Source organism: Coregonus lavaretus, assembly GCF_964263955.1.
Source record: "Coregonus lavaretus genome assembly, chromosome: 26".
NCBI classification, from domain to species: domain Eukaryota; kingdom Metazoa; phylum Chordata; class Actinopteri; order Salmoniformes; family Salmonidae; genus Coregonus; species Coregonus lavaretus.
Window position 1 is genome coordinate 19,700,554 of NC_140013.1, and position 18,730 is coordinate 19,719,283.

At 47.3% G+C, this 18,730-nt stretch overlaps 1 protein-coding gene across 1 annotated transcript in view; it reads left to right on the forward strand.

Moving 5' to 3' along the window:
- The first annotated feature begins 5,748 nt into the window (after window positions 1–5,748).
- Window positions 5,749–18,730, forward strand: part of brip1 (BRCA1 interacting helicase 1) — a 37,295-nt gene continuing 24,313 nt past the window's right edge. Inside the window, exons 1-14 of the mRNA XM_084142715.1 lie at window positions 5,749–5,804; window positions 6,232–6,352; window positions 6,625–6,736; window positions 6,953–7,150; window positions 7,508–7,656; window positions 8,022–8,171; window positions 12,064–12,372; window positions 14,662–14,883; window positions 15,494–15,693; window positions 16,030–16,162; window positions 16,512–16,666; window positions 16,853–17,021; window positions 17,171–17,311; window positions 17,640–17,801. Of these exons, the coding sequence (XP_083998841.1) occupies window positions 6,260–6,352; window positions 6,625–6,736; window positions 6,953–7,150; window positions 7,508–7,656; window positions 8,022–8,171; window positions 12,064–12,372; window positions 14,662–14,883; window positions 15,494–15,693; window positions 16,030–16,162; window positions 16,512–16,666; window positions 16,853–17,021; window positions 17,171–17,311; window positions 17,640–17,801 (2,193 nt within the window). The 5' untranslated portion in view covers window positions 5,749–5,804; window positions 6,232–6,259. The remainder of the gene's footprint in view (window positions 5,805–6,231; window positions 6,353–6,624; window positions 6,737–6,952; window positions 7,151–7,507; window positions 7,657–8,021; window positions 8,172–12,063; window positions 12,373–14,661; window positions 14,884–15,493; window positions 15,694–16,029; window positions 16,163–16,511; window positions 16,667–16,852; window positions 17,022–17,170; window positions 17,312–17,639; window positions 17,802–18,730) is intronic.

Genomic DNA, 18,730 nt, shown 5'->3' on the forward strand with positions numbered 1-18,730 from the left:
CTATTTGCGTTCTGAAGTGTGTTGATTTGAAAAACAGAAAATGCAGATGTGGCTAAAGTCAGCTCTTTTGTGGCTACACTCCACTAATAAACCCTATCAGTTAAAATCCAAGCTAATGGCCAGCAGAGGTCAGTGTTGTCTATAATAAACACCATTGACAGGACATCCTTACCTCACTCAACTTGGTGGTTGCATTATATTGTGAGTGCACATGCATAGTGTAAGTGTATGGTTTGTCCAGCAAGTGCTGTTCCTCTTTCTGGGCTGTCTGTGAGAGAGGGAAGTTTGAGTGAAAGAAGAGAAGGGAGAAACAGACTGAAGTTAGAGGAGTAGAAGAGACCAGAGGGAGAAACAGAGTGAACATGGAGCAGAAAAGGAGAGGGGAAAACAGAGAAGGAGAAAAGGTGAACAGGGAATGTGGAGGAGGAGGAGGATAGAAGAGAGGAAAACAGAGAAGGAGAAAATGTGAACAGGGAATGTGGAGGAGGAGGAGGATAGGAGAGAGGGGGAAAGTTTAGGCGACATAACCAATTTTTTGGTTACTACATGATTCCATATGTGCTTTTTCATAGTTTTGATGTCTTCACTATTATTCTACAATGTAAAAAATAGTAAAAATAAAGAAAAACCCTTGAATGAGTAGGTGTGTCCAAACTTTTAACTGGTAGTGTATATATATATATATCTATCTATACACATACAGTATATATATATATATATATATATATATATATATATATATATACATACACGTACAGTATATTATATATTTATTATACACACATACACACTACAAAAGTATGTGGACACCCCTTTAAATTAGTGTATTCAGCTATTTCAGCACACAGCCATGCAATCTCCATAGACAAACATTGGCAGTAGAATGGTCCGTACTGAAGAGCTCAGTGACTTTCAACGTGGCACCGTCATAGGATGGCACCTTTCCAACAAGTCAGTTCGTCAAATTTCTGCCCTGCTGGAGCTGCCCCGGTCAACTGTAAGTGCTGTTATTGCGAAGTGGAAACGTCAAGGAGCAACAGCCGCGAACTAGTAGGCCACATAAGCTCACAGAACGGGACCACCGAGTGCTGTAGCGCGTAGCACGTAAAAGTCGTCTGTCCTCGATTGCAACACTCACTACTGAATTCCAAACTGCCTCTGGAAGCAACATCAGCACAATAACTGTTTGTCGGGAGCTTCATGAAATGGGATTCCATGGCGGAGCAGCCGCACACAATCCTAAAATCACCATGCGCAATGCCAAGCGTCGGCTGAAGTGGTGTAAAGCTCGCTGCCATTGGACTCTGGAGCAGTGGAAACGCGTTCTCTGGAGTGATGAATCACTTCCCAGAGGAGTGGATGCTGTTATAGCAGCAAAGGGGGGGACCAACTCCATATTAATGTCCATGATTTGTGTATGTGGAGACCCCTTCAAATTAATGGATTCAGATCCCGTTGGGGCCCATGTGTTGAGGATCAGCGTGGTGTAGATGTTGTTGCCTAACTTCACCACCTAGGGTCAGCCCGCCAGGAAGTACAGGACCCAGTTGCACAGGGCGGGGTTCAAACCCAGGGCCCCGAGCTTAGTGATGAACAGCATTCTTACATAGGTATTTCTCTTTTCCAGATGGGATAGGGCAGTGTGATGACATAATCCGTGGATCTGTTGGGGCGGTATGCAAATTGCAGTGAATCAATGGTGTCGGGTAAAGTGGAGGTGGTATGAACCTTAACTAGCCTCTCAAAGCACTTCATGATGACAGAAGTGAGTGCTGCGGAGCGATAGTCATTTAGTTCTGTTATCTTTGCTTTCTTGGGTACAGGAACAATGGTGGGGACAACAGACTGGGATAGGGAGAGATTTAACATGTTCGTAAACACTCCAGCCAGCTGGTCTGCACATGCTTTGATGACACGGCTAGGGATGCAATCTGGGCCGGTAGCCTTGTGAGGGTACAGTCCTTGTGAGCAGCAGTGTCCCGCGTTGACGGCTCTGTGTTTTCATCGAAGCGGGCGAATAAGTTGTTTAGCTTGTCTGGGAGCGAGGCGTCGGTGTCCGCAACATGACTGGCTTTCCCGCGCCTCAACTAGAGCAAAACAGGGGAGGGCTGGGTGGGCATTCCTCCTCGGCGGCGGTTCTGGCACCGGGCTTGCCCACCACCCTCCAATACTCCCCCCATAGCGCCCCTGGTCCGGTCTGGCCCCGCTGGCTGGAGCTGAACTGGACGTAGCAGGAGCGGTTAGCTTCAGCTCCGTTGTGGAGCAGTTGAGCGGTACCTGATTAGGTACTGATGACCCAGGCACGGGTTGTGCCGGACTGACGACGCGCACCCCTGGCTTGGTGCGTGAGGCAGGAACGGACCGGACCGGGCTGACGATGCACACCCCTGGCTTGGTGCGTGGAGCAGGAACGGACCGGACCGGGCTGACGATGCGCACCCCTGGCTTGGTGCGTGGAGCCGGAACGGGCCTCACCGGACTGACGACTCGCACCCCTGGCTTGGTGCGTGGAGCAGCAACGGGCCGGACCGGGCTGACGATGCGCACCCCTGGCTTGGTGCGTGGAGCCGGAACGGGCTTTACCGGGCTGACGACTCGCACCCCTGGCTTGGTGCGTGGAGCAGCAACGGGCTTAACCAGGCTGACGACTCGCACCCCTGGCTTGGTGCGAGTGGCAGGAACGGGCTGGACCAGGCTGACGACTCGCACCCCTGGCTTGGTGCGAGTGGCAGGAACAGGCTGAACCAGGCTGACGACTCGCACCCCTGGCTTGGTGCGAGTGGCAGGAACAGGCCGGGCCAGGCTGGCGACGCGCACCGTAGCTTTGGTGCGAGTGGCATGGACCGGGCCGGGCCTGGCTGGCGACGCACACCGTAGGCTTGGTGCGAGTGGCAGGAACAGGCCGGGCCGGGCTGGCGACGCACACCGTAGGCTTGGTGCGAGTGGCAGGAACAGGCCGGGCCGAGCTGGCGATGCGCACCGTAGGCTTGGTGCGAGGGGCAGGGACAGGCCGGGCCGGGCTGGCGACGCACACCGTAGGCTTGGTGCGAGGGGCAGGAACAGGCCGGGCCGGGCTGGCGACGCACACCGTAGGCTTGGTGCGAGGGGCAGGAACAGGCCGGACCGGGCTGTGGAGACGGATAGGAGACCTGGAGTGAAGAGCGGCCACAACCCGTCCTGGCTGAATGCCTACCTTCACACACTCCGTGTGAGGCATCCGCACAGGACGTACAGGGCTGTGTACCCGTACTGGCATAACAGCACGTGACACTGGAGCAGGATATCCGGGACCGCGGAGAGGCATTGGAGACCACGAGCGTTGAGCCGGCACACTCCGTCCTGGCTGCATACCCACCTTCGCACGACACGTGCGGGGTGCTCGCACAGGACGTACCGGACTATGCCGGACCACTCGTGGCACAGTACGCCGCTCCGCATACCGCGGAACCTGCCCCGTCCCATGCTGCCATGCCTGAGTACGGGAAGTTGGTTCCGCTCTCCATCCAGGCTCCGCCAACCTGCCTTCTGGCCCCCCAAACCCGGTGGCCTCCTCTCCAAATCGTCCTGTGGCAGCCTCCTGCTGCCCAGTCGCCCATGCCGTGTGCCCCCCCCTAAAAATTTTTTGGGGTTGCCTCTCGTCCGTCCGACGATGACACTGCTGACGCCGCTGCTCCTCTCTCGCCAGGGCCTTAATCCTAGCCCATGGCCCTTTTCCCCCGAGCATGTCCTCCCAGGACCACACTTTGCCCACCTGGGCCATCGCCAACCTCTCCATCTCCTTTCCCGGCGCTTCCTCCCATGTCCAGTCTGCCTGCTCCTGGACACGCTGCTTGGTCCTTGTATGGTGGGTTCTTCTGTCACGATCGTCGTACGGAATAGACCAAGGCGCAGCGTGATGAACGAACATGTTTATTTATCTAATGTGATAAATACTGACAATGAACAAAACAACAAACGACTCGTAACGTCCTAGGTAACATAGACCAACACGGAACAAGAACCCACAAACACAAAGGGAAAAACAGACAGTTTAAATATGGCTCCCAATCAGAGACAACCAGCCACAGCTGACACTCGTTGCCTCTGATTGGGAGTCACTCAGGCCAACATAGAAATAAACAAACTAGAACTCCCAACATAGAAATACACCACATAGAACGAACACACCCTGGCTCAACATATAGAGTCCCAGCGCCAGGGTGTGACAATGGCGTGTCGCTCGATTGCTTTTGCCTGGCTCTGATGGTCCGAAAAGTAAAGAATCAAACTACACACACTTGAGAGATTTACAACCGGTAGATAGCTTCAGTAGCCCAGTTCTTCTGGCAAGTAGTATGGCTGCAATCAGGCGAGCAGTAGCCAGAGACTTGGCAGTGCTGGCTAATGCTGCTGAAAACGACACCTTTCCAGATTACCTGCTTTTCCGTGTGGAGGTGTAACAGATTTAAGAATGTACCGTAACTTCACTCCACAGCTAGCTTGAATTGTCGCTGAAGGAGCTATCCAATTGGTACCTTTTGTATACCTCAATCGGTTAAGACATGTTATCAAGCAGGCCCTGGTTCAAGTCCAGTCAGTGGCAAGTTCAGGGAGGCATCGGTATATGCTAAGCTAGCACACTGACCCAGGTTATAGAGGCATGCATCGAAAACTTGGGTCAGCTAGCTAGTACAATGGACACAGAAGTGAACCCGTTAGTTCTTAACAATTTGGAAGAAGTTGCCCGATGACTTCGCCAGAGTTCAAGTGATAACAGAGAGTCCTGGTGCAGCACACCATAGACAATTGCGTCTGGGCCACCATAATCATGCCGTTGTTCAACTGGTCATTCAGTACAGTACCGTTTCTGTTTAATTAAATGTTAAACACCGTTCTGACGTACTGAACGAACCCCAGGCAAATGCAATCGAGAAACGCGCCGTGACATGAATTAACCGGTGGTGTGTTAGATACCACCCACATGTTTTTGCTCGACACCTCCTTATTATCATATGAAGGAAGAAATATATAAATAAATAAATGAAGAAATAATATAAATGAATAAAATGAATGAAAGTGGGATTAATTATTGAAATATTTATGTATCTATATGTGTGCAATAATTCATCCATTTATATGTGCATTTATTTATTTATAATTATGGCAGGTTTGGTCCTCCATAAAAAACACATTTAGCATGATAAAGTACTTTTACATTTTAGTCATTTAGCAGATGCTCTTATCCAGAGCGACTTACAGTTAGTGAGTGCATACATTTTCATACTGCCCCCCCGTGGGAAACAAACCCACAACCCTGGCGTTGCAAGCGCCATGCTCTACCAACTGAGCTACAGGGGATCTTATAATGTTATAATAAAACTGTTGTAATGTAGATAATTATACATTGGTAGTACATATTTTGCTAGTACATGGGAGACCCCAGCAATTTTTTTGTGAGTGTAGTGTTAGATGGTAGGGTATTAGTATTTTTATGATTATTATGATTATGATTATAAAAAAAAAAAAAAAATTAAGCAAAGTATAAAGGAGTTATACTCCAGTCTAGTAGGTGGCGTAATGCAACATTTATTGGACGCCAACCGCCGTTAAACCTCATCGAACAAGAAGAAGACGAAGAAGAAGAGACCCTGTCAATGCTCTGTGGTAATTGGCTACTGTCACGTCTCATTTTGCGTGACGAATATGTTTTATCCAATCTGATTGGTTTGTGAGACTTGCTTCCACGGCGGGAACTTCTAGCTAGCTAGTCAAGGATGTTTACAGTCAGCTAACAAGCTTTGTACATCTCATTTTTAGCTACAAAGGTAAATTAACACCATTCAAACATTGATATTGTAAATAGCTAGTTATTTTATGCTTGCTGAAAGTTGTGGTAGTTGGAGGCTATGCAAGCTAGCAAGGACAGCTAGCTACCTGATACTTGGCAAATCACACAGATAAAAGTGAAAGCGGTTAGCTAGCTATCTTAAATTTAAGAAGAAAACAGTGTTTTTTAACGCTTGATGTTAGTTTTGCTGTGTGAGTTATGACACATTGCTTACTAGCTCGATAAGCTACCGTAACTAGATGCAGAGCCTTCTATTTCGCAAAAAGCAAATGACTAGATCTAGCTAACGTTAGTTAACTTTAGTCAGAGCTATATTGTGCGGGGAATGTGACCAATCGATGTGAATGATATTGTCAGTTGCAGCAACATGTAGTGGCTTCAAGCTTGTTTTGATTTATTTCCAGTGTATACCAGTTGGACAAGGCAGTCACCATGGCTGCTCCCCCAGTGGAGTACACCATAGGAGGGGTGAAGATACAGTTCCCTTGCAAAGCCTACCCCTCCCAGCTGGCCATGATGAACTCTGTAAGTGTGTAAGCATCACACACTTTTAACCATGGGTGATTTTCAAAAGTATTTCCTTGATTCCTCATTCTCTCTCCTTGCCTCCTCTTAAAAGGTCAGAGGGAAGCAAGGAGACTGGAGGATAAGATCTGAGGAGCGGAAACTCTTGACTTTTGAGATTCACCCCATATCCCATAAACACTGTATGCAGTTAGACTACTCTGTGTTATCAGTCTGTGTTATTGAGTGTGTGACTGACTAACCCCTGTTGTTGTGTGTGATTGTCTCCCCAGATAGTGCGAGGGCTGAATCATGGGCAGCACTGTCTATTGGAGAGCCCTACAGGGAGTGGCAAGAGCCTGGCCCTGCTCTGCTCCGCCCTGGCCTGGCAGCAGGCACAATATGGTAAGGGTGCTGCTTAGACTACTTCTTATGAATTATGATTCTCGATTGATTTGCATTCACAAGCAATGCTTTTATTTTACATTTCTGGTCCACATAAAGCATTACTGCGTGTAGTGTATATTCAAGTGTAGCATATTCTGCAGCTGCATACTAGAAATCACAGTCTGAGGTTAATTGTGATGATGATTCAAGTATGTATGTCCTGTGTGTGTCCAGGTAAGCTTGAACAGGACGGCAGCAGTCCTACAGAGGGTAAGAAGCCAGCTGTCACCACCCCCTGTCAGTGTGCCTGTCACAGCAAACCCGCCAGTGTCCCAGACAACAGGCCCAAACCACTAGCCACTGTGGTGGTGGACCTCACTGGCTCACCGGAGGTAGTGGTGGCACAGCGCTCATCTTCTCCCACAGACACAGGTAATCTTAGTTGAGAACAGTAATAGTGAGATACCTAACCACTATATTGGTCAGTGTTACTGGGGGATGACCAGGGGATGCATATTTCCGTTCTAACCCAACACTAATAAAACGTATGATTCAACAAATGAAGGGCTTGGTGATTATTTTATTGGTTGAATACAGTGTATTCGTGCTGAGTTCGAACAGAAATGTGCACTCCGTCAGGATCCCCTCAGGAATGGATTGAGAAAGACCATATGTACTGTAAATGCACTTACAGCAGTGTAAGTCACACTCCCAATCCCCTAGCTCAGCTCAGGTTGTACATTTTTCAATTAAATACAAATGTTGATACCTTTGTCACTGTCTGTTCAGTGCCCCCTCCATCAGAGGAGTACAAGCCCAAGTCTCTAGCCTCTCGTCTGTCTGACAAGCTCCAGACCTCCCTAACCTTCGAACAGGAGAAGGATGATGACTTCCAGCCTGATAGGAAACGCATCCGCACCCCAACCATGGAGCAGAAGGTAGGTAGCCTTATAGAATGCAACAGAATTTCATGTATTTTTATTGGTAGCCATATTAACAATCCTTTCGCAGACAGACCAATAAGTCTAACCATTCTGATTTGTCCCTGTTTCAAGTTCCAGGGTATACAAAATCTGTGAATGTCTGTGCGGATTTTCAGCTCTTTACTGTCTTGAATGCCTAAGGAAGTATTTGACATCTCAGGAACTACATAAACAAGATATAAAGATCTTATAATCTATGCAAAACTGTGCCGATAATGACACGCCCTTATTCACATTAATTTTTGTACATGTTTTTTTATAGGACAATGTACAAAATTCAGTCAATAATAACATAAACCCTTACTCTCTGTTTCCCTCAGGGTTGTAAGAGGAGGTGCTTGGAGCAGGGAGTGGTGTTTATAGATGATGAGCCAGAAGGAGAGAGGCCAGTGTCTGGAGCACAGACCTGGACCGTGGAGCTGAGTACCCAGGCACAGACTATAGACCTGCCCCCTGAGAGACACTGCTGTGTGAGTACATCTACTGTATCTAAACTAAGGATATGTTGCTTTTTAATGCTGATCTAGGATCAGCTCAACTGATGGTGGGGCTGGGAAATATATTTACCGGTATGGATCCATATACCGGTATGGATTTTTACCGTCTACAAAGATATTTTGATGCAGTGCTCAATTTGAATGAAAAGTTCTACAAATTGGACTACTTTCACAGGCAGTTGTGACCTAGTTCCGACATTTCTTGATTTCTTAATTTGTTGTTGTTGTGTACTGTTTGACATTTTACTGCATTGTTAGGAGCTAGTAACATAAGCATTTCATTGTACCCACTATAACATCTGCTAAACTGTGTACATGACCAATAAACTTTGATTTGATTTAGTTCGGTTGAGTATAAAACATCAGAATGTAGAAAGCCCATTCAAATCACTTATAATTAATTTGTTGCCATCCTAGGGTCATGCTCTACTCATAAAACATATTTAGAACTTTTGTATTATTCAGAAACATAAAATACCGTCAGAAATGAGAAAAATATTGTGATATGATAATTATTTTGGCCAAAAATCTCTGAAGCTGGAGACCCTTATCTCCCTCTCTATCTTTAAGCATCAGTTGTCAGGGCAGCTTACCGATCACTGCACCTGTACACAGCTCATCCCCATATTGTTATTTACATTTTTATTTATTTTGCTCATTTGCACCCCAGTATCTCTATTTGCACGTCGTCTTCTGCACATCTATCACTCCAGTGTTAATACTAAATTGCAATTATTTTGCACTATGGCCTATTTATTGCCTTACCTCCATAACTTACTACATTTGCACACACTGTATATAGATTTTCTATTGTGTTATTGACTGTACGTTTAGTTTATTCCATATGTAACTCAGTTTTTGTTGTTTTTATCACACTGCTTTGCTTTATCTTGGCCAGGTCGCAGTTGTAAATAATTAAATGGTTAAATAAAGGTGAAATAAATAAAAAATAAATATCGGCCAGCCCTAACCGATGGACCTGCCCCCTGAGGCACACTGCTGTGTGAGTACATAAATTACTACGGATATGTTGCTTTTTATTGCTGATCTAGGATCAGCTCAACTGACTACCACCTTAATGCCAACCATTAGAAACCATGAAGATAAATATTTTAGTGTTGTACAGCTACCCAAGTACTACATTGTGTCCACTGGGTGGCAGCATAGCCCATTTAATGTGTGGCTGTGCTCCATCACATTCCTTTGGCGGCGTTCTCACATTTCTTGTGTGCCAAGTGAATGTGTCATGTAATATAGGTTGTGTTTAGTCTGCATAAGGCAGGAAGAGGAGGGGGGAAAGCAATAGGTAGATGGAAATTAAGAGGACGTGGAAGGAGGAGAAAGTTCCCTCCCGCTGTTCATCTTGGGTTTCCCCGTCTGATAACTGACCGGCTCCTCTATGCTGTGAGCTGCTGACTGACGTCATGAATGGGGCTCTTTGAAGGGACAGAGCTCCACTTTTAATTATTGCCTCGCCTCGCCGCTGATCTGTGAAAGCCAGGGATAAATATTGAATGGGGTTCACCCGCTGGTTACTGAGCCCTGGGACCTAGAGGGGTAAACGAGTGCTTTCTGAGGAGGGAGAGCTGGGTGGCCATTCGGGGGGCCTCACACCTGTGTCAGTTGTAGACCATGGTGCTTCCCAAATGGCACGCTATTCCCTACATAGTCCACTACTTTTGTCTAGAGCCCAATGGGCTCTGTTCAAAAGTAATGCACTATATAGGGAATAGCGTGCCATTTGGGATGCACCCCAGAGCAGAGGGGTGATGGCTAGTTTGTGTCATGTCTCCTAAGGTATTTGATCAGGACGGCACTGCAGTCATCTTTTTGCGACTTAGCCAGCCCACCACCCCTGTGTGTGTTTTAATGTGCACCCCACCTCCCACTGGAATGCATTCCAAACCTTGAAGGCTGAGGACTGAGGAGCAAATTGGCATCCAGCGAGCGGCGCCAGCAACACAGAGCCAGCCTGTCCCCGCCAAACCCCCCACCACCATCACCTGGCCCCCCCGGAGTGTGAGATTCCTGTGTCTCAGGTGTCAGCTGTGCAATGCTGAAACTCAAGGCACACAGGGATGGAATCAGCTAGGTCTACGTGGTCAAGAGTATACTGAGTGACTGAGAACCACACCACCACCACCTCTACATCCAGGTCATGGTTCTGACTGTCACTGCCCTGATAATAAGGATGATGCTAGTACCGTTTAGAACATACCAAGTGATATCTTTAAAGAGAGATTTTCTTATGAACACTGTAGGGAGAAGCCACAAGCAAGGTAATGGGGTGCAATTTGGGAGGCAGCTCCTGTGAGTTAAGGGGATAAAGAGCCCTGAGCTGACATGATGAATAAACAGAGGGGACTCTAGGGGCCCGTAGTAGGGTCAGGTTACAGCAGGGCCAGATCGTTGGAACAGACTAGTTATACTCCTCGGCTCTGCAGCTCCGCCCCTTGCCTGGGCAACAGAGCCCGATCACCTTACCTGCTGCTGCTGCCACGTTAAATAGGCCCCTCCACATATCCCTCCTACAGCGAGATCATGGCAAATAATTACTTATTCATCGACAGGTGGGGGGTAGGGGCGTCACTGCTGAATAGAGACCCTTGTCAAGAGGCAGCAGCAGGAAACTGCTGACAAGGGTATCCCTTTACATGCCTGTCCCTGTCCGAGATGCAGACCGACATGGTTTGGGGCTTCGCTGGGCTCATAGGAGCGAGCAGACACCCCCCTGGAATGGAATGTAGATAACTAACAGGGGGCCTGATGGTGTTGGCTGCCCTCTGCAACAGACACATAGCGGCTCATTCATTCAACACTGGACAATACCACCCACCGCCGTTGCTACATGTGTGATGCTGAGAGTGAGGGTGTCTGTCTACCACACAGAGTGAATACCTGTTCAATCAAGGGAAAGTGGCTGAGCTCAGTTAGGGCCCCCTAACACACATTGTAATATTTCATGGTTTGAGAAGGAGGGTTACCTGAACCACCTGGCCCTTCTAGTCTCCACTGAAGCACCACAGGCTCAGCTAGCTTGATCTGCTGGCATTGAGATGTAAAACACACCCTGAGCATTTGTTTATATGGTGAGGCATATAAACCGGTCGGTGCCAGATTGTAAAAGATGGAAGAGAGTGAGGGATTTCTTATTATTTAGGGGATGAACGTCTTCCTTTTAAAAGCAGGACTAATGCTGTTACTAAGCTCAAGGTTTAGATTCAGGGTTACTTCAAAACACTGTCATAACATTTTACTCCCTCTGATGGAAACGGCTAAAGAACACTGTGACTTGCTTAGAACTTTGTGGTGAACAATACTATTTGTGGTTGGCTTGTTTAGTCTGTATGGTTGGGTCTGGCGCGTGGGTGATGCATCATTTGCATTAGTGTTAGTGAAAGGGGTGGAAAGTGTCCCACTTAAAAGAGCTCACCACCTGACTGGTATCAGTTTCAGCAGTGCTGTTGGCTACGCTTCACCTGTGTGTCAAGAGAAAGGGACGCCACACATCCACTGTGGTTACTGACAGCCAATTAAAAAGCAGCTACACTTTCACATCCCCAACAATGGCCACCTATCATCTTTCAGCAGTCAGAGAATGTAATCTAACCATGACTGACAGGCAGTATTGTGTGGATACACATTCTTGCTATACTTTCCTATATGTTCTCTACTAGAGCATATAGAGTTAACCAGTTAAGAGATTCACCAATTGTCTGGTATTGGTGATTACCTTTTTGTTTGGTGTCAATATTTTTATAGTGAGCAATGTAAAATTGAAAAATGTTTTTCAAAATGTTTTGATGTGATAACACTCTTGATATCTTGTACTTTTATCTTCTTTCTCCCACCATGTGTCTACTAGTCCCCCCTGGTGTCCTGCTGTCTCTGTCCCTGTGCTTCGTCCAAAGGCGTCCAGAAAGGAGCCGAGGGGAAGTCTTCTAAGGAGAAGGACAAGGACAAAGAGGGCAAGAAGAAACAAGTCCCCAAGATCTTCTTTGGCACGCGTACCCACAAACAGATCACTCAGATCGCCCACGAGATGAAGCGTACGCTCTACTCCTCCGCCCCCATGACCATCCTGTCCAGTAGGGACCACACCTGTGTCCACCCAGAGGTGATGCCTCACTCCAACCGCAACGAACGCTGCAAAGAACTGCTGGAAGGGAAGAATGTGAGTAGAGTACAGACCTACACACACACAGCACATACAGACTTACACACACACACACACACACATACACACATACCTAATACACACAGGGTTGCAAAGGGAGGGTATATTACTAGAAGCTTTCTAAGTTTACCAGTAAACTACTAGAAATGTGGTATCTTTATGTAATCTATCACAAGACATCTGGTGGCCCTTTTGGGTACTTCAGAATTGTAGAGGTGTCTGTAATTCTCTCTGGCCCTCTGTGTGGCCTTATCACATGTAAAATATATGAAATAATTAAATAAGATGATTTTCAAATACAAAATAGAATGACAAATCTGTAAAACATTTTCCTAAATATAAACCATCAACAGTGAATACCATTGGTGTTTAATATGAGCGTTTCAGCATGACATATCCTTTATATATATTTTTACACACTTTACTTGGCTATGTCTATGTATTTGTTTTCAATGTTTCAGCGTCAAACTGGTGGCAGTTATGAAAAAAGTTAATAGTTGAAATAGTTGCAGAGTTTATTGAAAATAATGCCATTGTTGATTAGATGCTTTTTTAATTAATTAGGCTGTTTCTCTTGAACCATATGGTCTATCTGCTAGTAACCCATGGACAATATGGACACAGATATAAAAAATGAATACTATATATGAATACATAAAAAAAAGTGATTCAAGTATAAATACCACATTTACGATAGATTGCCATAGATTCTCTCTTAATTACCAAAATGATTGAAAATTCCGGTAATTTTGGTAAACTACCGATTGCAACCCTATACACACACTTTTTTTTCCCATCAAACCTGGGATTTTAACTGACGACTGTCCAGTTGCTGGCCCGCTTCCCTGACCTCTAGCTCACCTACCGCCCTTCTTTGTAGTAACAAGGTGTCCTCCTTAGTGCCACCAATAGGGTATTGTTTTGTAGAGCCGTGGTCAAGGCCTCTTGGCCTGCTCCACCCTAGGGCTTAAACCAGCTCAGCTCCTAGCTAGGCTACATTAGTGTTGCCCTGTTACTTCTCAATGGAGGTGGTTGACTATTACTGGGCCTGAATTGGATTCTTTTGAACTGAGATTTACCCCAATCCAGCTGTGAAAACCAACACCTCTTCAGACATGGAAACACATACACACACACACACACCTCCGATCCTGAGTTTGAGTGGTGTTTCTAATCCCAGTGACAGACACTCCTTAAGGGAGTGAATTCGAGCCGCCTCTGAGCTCTAGAAAGAAATGCTTCGTAACCCAACCCCACAGTTAAAGGACAGGCAGACATCTCCCGTCACCATCGCCCCGGGTGGCAATTACACCCCATAATATCCCCAATCAGTCAGACAGTCTCTCTAGCACGACGACGTGTCAAGAGGCTTCAGACAGGTTTTGTGTCGGATGGGATACTCTTTATAGTCAGTGTTACTGTTGCAGTCCTAACCCCTGTTCTCCTCCAGGTGAGGTGGCTAGTGTAATGAGCACCTATTATGCACACACACACACACACACACACACACACAAGAAGGTGAGACTGATCATATAATAAGCCCCTATTGCGCTGTCACCAGAGGTGTCTATCTGTCCTGTCCGCCTCAGTCTACAGTCGACACGGTGACAGTGTCACATCCTGATCTGTTACAGAGAATGGGTGTCCCCGCAACAACCTCAGAGGATAGAATAGCCACAGCTCCATCGCACTCAGACTTCTTCTACCAGCCCTGTTTATCCCTCTACTCTCCAGTCCCCTAGGCCCTGTCTAAAGCCAGTCTCTTGTTACAACTCTATACACCCCAACTTCTGGCTTTGACTGAGCTCAATTGGGTTAAGACTCCCCTGTTGTGCTTTCTCTTTTTGTGGAGTCATAAAGTCAAATCGCACCACTAAGCTGCCATTGCCCCAATATAAGAATTACTTGAGTGAACGCTAATCCTTTCACCTGCGCTACACACACACGCACACACACACACTGAACCGTTGGAAACAAAACCGTTTTAAGTGTCGAAGTTTATCCTTGATGTGTGGCAGAAAGTGAGGACCCACCCACCCCTTTGATAGCTGCCTTTCTTTCCATGCCTTTGGCGGTAACGGTCTATAGTTGTCACGTGTGTGTGTGTGTCACCGGGGAGCCGGCTGGTTGTGACATGGTGGTAGCTGAGGTGTGTAAACCATGATGAAGGTCTATTGATTGGTTCTGAGAGCTCCTCAAGGTCACCAGTGTGCTGAAGTGAATTATTTTTGGTGTGTGTATTGTCAAGGATGAAAACAACCCCTCTCTTTTTCCTACGGCACACAGGGCGTGTCGTGCCGCTTCAAAAACGGTGTGCACAAGATGCAGGACCAGAATACTCTGCAGTGGGTCCATGGTCTCCACCAGGCCTGGGACATAGAGGACCTGGTTCGTCTGGGGGGCCGGCTGAGGGCCTGCTCCTACTACGCTGCCAGGGACCTCATGCAGGACGCCTGTATCGTCTTCTGTCCCTACAACTACCTGCTGGACCCCCTCATCAGGGAGAGCGTGAGTCTGGGGGGGGGCAGGATGGAGGGTGGGACGAGGGACGGAGGGAATTGTTGTTGGTGTAAGAGAAGGAGAGAGTGATGAGGATGTAGGCCAGAAGAAAGGTGGCTTCACACATTGAAGGATAGATGTGTACTCCTATACTTTTAGCTGAACATATTCCTTGACCACCACCTGGTCAAACCCACTGCATGCTTACTGTTTACTGGGGTAGAGCAGGAGAGAAGGAGTGAGGGGAGGCTGTCTGGCTCTGTATGTCATATTTTCCCTCCTCCCCCTCCTCTTCCCCCCCCCCCCCCCCCCTCTTCTCTTTCCCCTCTCCCCCTCTTCTCTTTCCCCTCTCCCCCTCTTCTCTTTCCCCTCTCCCCCTCTTCTCTTTCCCCTCTCCCCCTCTTCTCTTTCCCCTCTCCCCCTCTTCTCTTTCCCCTCTCCCCCTCTTCTCTTTCCCCTCTCCCCCTCTTCTCTTTCCCCTCTCCCCCTCTTCTCTTTCCCCTCTTCTCTTTCCCCTCTCCCCCTCTTCTCTTTCCCCTCTCCCCCCCTTCTCTTTCCCCTCTCCCCCTCTTCTCTTTCCCCTCTCCCCCTCTTCTCTTTCCCCTCTCCTCCCCTACAGATGCAGATCAACCTGAAGGGTCAGATTGTGGTTCTGGATGAGGCCCACAACATAGAGGACTGTGCCAGGGAGAGTGCCAGCTACACCCTGAACAAACCCCAGCTGCTGTCTGCCAGGGAGGAGCTGGACGGCATGGTAACCCATAACATCAGACGCTCCAACCACGAACCCCTACGAGCCTTCTGCTGCTCCCTGCTCAAGTAAATAGACCCTAACCTCCTGGAGTTAGATAGACCCTACCCCCTCTGGGCCTTCTGTTGCAGCATGCTCAAGGAAGAGCTCCCTCTCATCACCTCCCCTGCTGAAACTACAGTAGTGTTTCTCTAGCTATCTAGTCATGGTGCATGTTTTTCTTTCTAGGCCAGCACTAGCACAACTGCTCTAATTATCAACCCATCTTGGTTAAAAATGAATTTAAATGTAATCAATACTTGTAAAGAATGTCTTCACTAGACTTGCCTCAATATCAAATAGTAGTTTTAAGATGGCCGCCTCTCTCGCTCCCTCTCTGTCTGTCTGTTCCTCCTGTTGTGTAGCTGGATGCAGGAGAGCTGCAGTGTTCTGGCTGAGAGGGAGTATGAGATGTCCTGTAAGGTGTGGAACGGCAAGGAGGTTCTGGGAATCTTCCACACCATGGGCATCACCGCTGACACCTTTGCCATGCTGCAGGTCAGATAATGTTGTTGACCACCTAGGTCTCCTCTCACCTGTCTCTCTGTCTCAATCCTTATCTTTTGCTCTCTCTCACTTTCACCCCCTTTTAATTTTTTGTTGCAAGGTTTGTGTGTTTTAGAAGGGAGGCCTACATCTCTTTTATCTCCCCATCTCTCTCCCTCCCTCCACCTCCATCATCTCTCCCTCCCTCCACCTCCATCATCTCTCCCTCCCTCCACCTCCATCATCTCTCCCTCCCTCCACCTCCATCATCTCTCCCTCCCTCCACCTCCATCATCTCTCCCTCCCTCCACCTCCATCATCTCTCCCTCCCTCCACCTCCATCATCTCTCCCCCTGTATAGAAGCACCTGGCAGCGGTGTTGGAGAAGGAGGAGCGGGTTGGGCTGGTGAACGGGAGAGAGGATACAGTGGAGGTCCCCACCATCAGCTCAGCCAGCTCCTCTGTCATCAAGAGTCTCTTCATGGTGCTGGACTTCCTCTACAGGGACAAGAGCAGGTCTGAAGCAATCTGTGAACCAGTCTTTAACAATCAGTCAATATTTTGTATTGTTCTAATTGGGAAATGTGTATTGTAGTCAGGGTGAAAAACAAGATCAACACAACAACATACTACAAATTACATTATACAAACACTTTAGATCACTGACAAACACTTCTGTCCTGGTCATGTTCCCGTGGTCAGGTTTGCAGAGGACTACCGCGTGGCGCTGCAGCAGACCTACACTTGGACCACGGCTCCAGACGTGCCAGATGCACAGGGCTTCTTCGCCAGGCCCAACCGCCGGCGCCACAGTGCCAAGACCAAGACCCTCGTACACACACTCAGCTTCTGGTGCCTCAACCCTGCCGTGGTGAGTAGCAGGGGAGGATGTACTGGATACACCTTTTATATGGGGAAAAAAGTACCTATTACGCAAAAGTAGTGTATTATTATATTACTTTGAGCGCTGCCCGTCCTAAGGGGTGTGTGTGTGTGTGTGTGTGTGTGTGCGCGTGGCAGGCGTTCTCAGACCTTTCGGACAATGTTCACAGCATCGTGCTGACCTCAGGCACGTTGTCTCCTATGGGATCCTTCTCCTCAGAGCTGGGGGTCAAGTTCTCTATCCAGCTGGAGGCCAGCCACGTCATCAGCAAGTCACAGGTCAGTAGAAACCTCTGCCTTCATTTCAGCGTCACCACTGATGTTATGGGTGGTGATTTTATCATAGTATCCAGAAACAGTCTGATGGTTAACGATGCTCAGAAAGGAACTGGACTATGTAACCAGGTAAAAAAAGCACAAACAAATAAGATTTGACTGTTGTCGTCTTCCTTTTTTGCTAACTGGGGCTTCTCCTTCATGGATTTTGTCCTGACAGCAGGACATTCTTACCCCCCTCAATGTTTAAACAGTCAAATCCTGTATGCTTGTCAGTTGGTATACCCCTGCTCAGTGTGTTCAGTCAGTGTCTGACCTGTCCTTCCTCTAGGTATGGGTGGGCACGCTGGGCTCTGGCCCCCAGGGGAGGAAGCTGTGTGCCACCTTCCAGCACGCTGAGACCTATGCCTTCCAGGATGAGGTGGGAGCCCTACTGCTCAGGGTCTGCCAGGCCGTAGGGAGGGGAGTGCTCTGCTTCCTGCCCTCCTACAAGGTAAGACCAGTCTCTTTGCTAAAGCTAGTTCGGGGGGGGGGGAACGTTTTGAAACATTTCCAATAGATTTTCTTTTTTCCGTTGCAAAACGTTTTGCTTCAGTGCCATACTGAACACGACCATTGAGAATCACTGAGCTGATGTGTTCCTCATTTTCACTCACCACTCTTTTTCTTGTTTAAAACGTATTCAGTTCCTACCATTTACCACCAGGAGGGGCTAGAGACCACATTTTGAGGTTGAGTGTTTTTAATTTTTTAATTTTTTAAAAATCTTTATTTATTTATTTATTGTTAGATACTACTGCACTGTTGGAGCTAGGAACACAAGCGTTTCACTACACCCCCAATAACATCTGCTAAATATGTGTATGTGACCAATAACATTTTATTTTGATTTGAATGCCAAAGGAAAAGGTTCTAAGGGTCCATATATGGTGAGCAGCTGTAATATAGGCCTATGTAGAGCTAATGGAAATCTCTTAAACAGTAGTAAGCTAACAAATACCTTACATAAAACCCTGTATCCCATTTCAGTTAACCAGACACTTCTAAGGGCCCATTGATAAATACTTTGTCCTCCTTTGTTTGTTATGCCTTCTGCCATGAATAATAGATTTCCATTCAGGCTCTGTGTCTTTGTCACATCACCACCACCAGTCCACTTAGGGACCAGCTGGCTCTCTCATGTCACTGTTGGTGTGTGTTGGTGCTCACACGTGCACATATACGTGAGTGTTACATGTGAAGGTTTGTTTGCATTTTTGCATAGCGCTGCATACCTTTTTGTGTGTCCACTTGTGTGCCTGTTTAGTGCCTTACAATGCACTCATTCTTTATGCTTATATACAATAGGCCTATGGTTTGTATTTGACCCTTTGATGTCAAAGCTCAAGGTTTGTCCTCTAGCTGACTATCCAGTTGAGACTA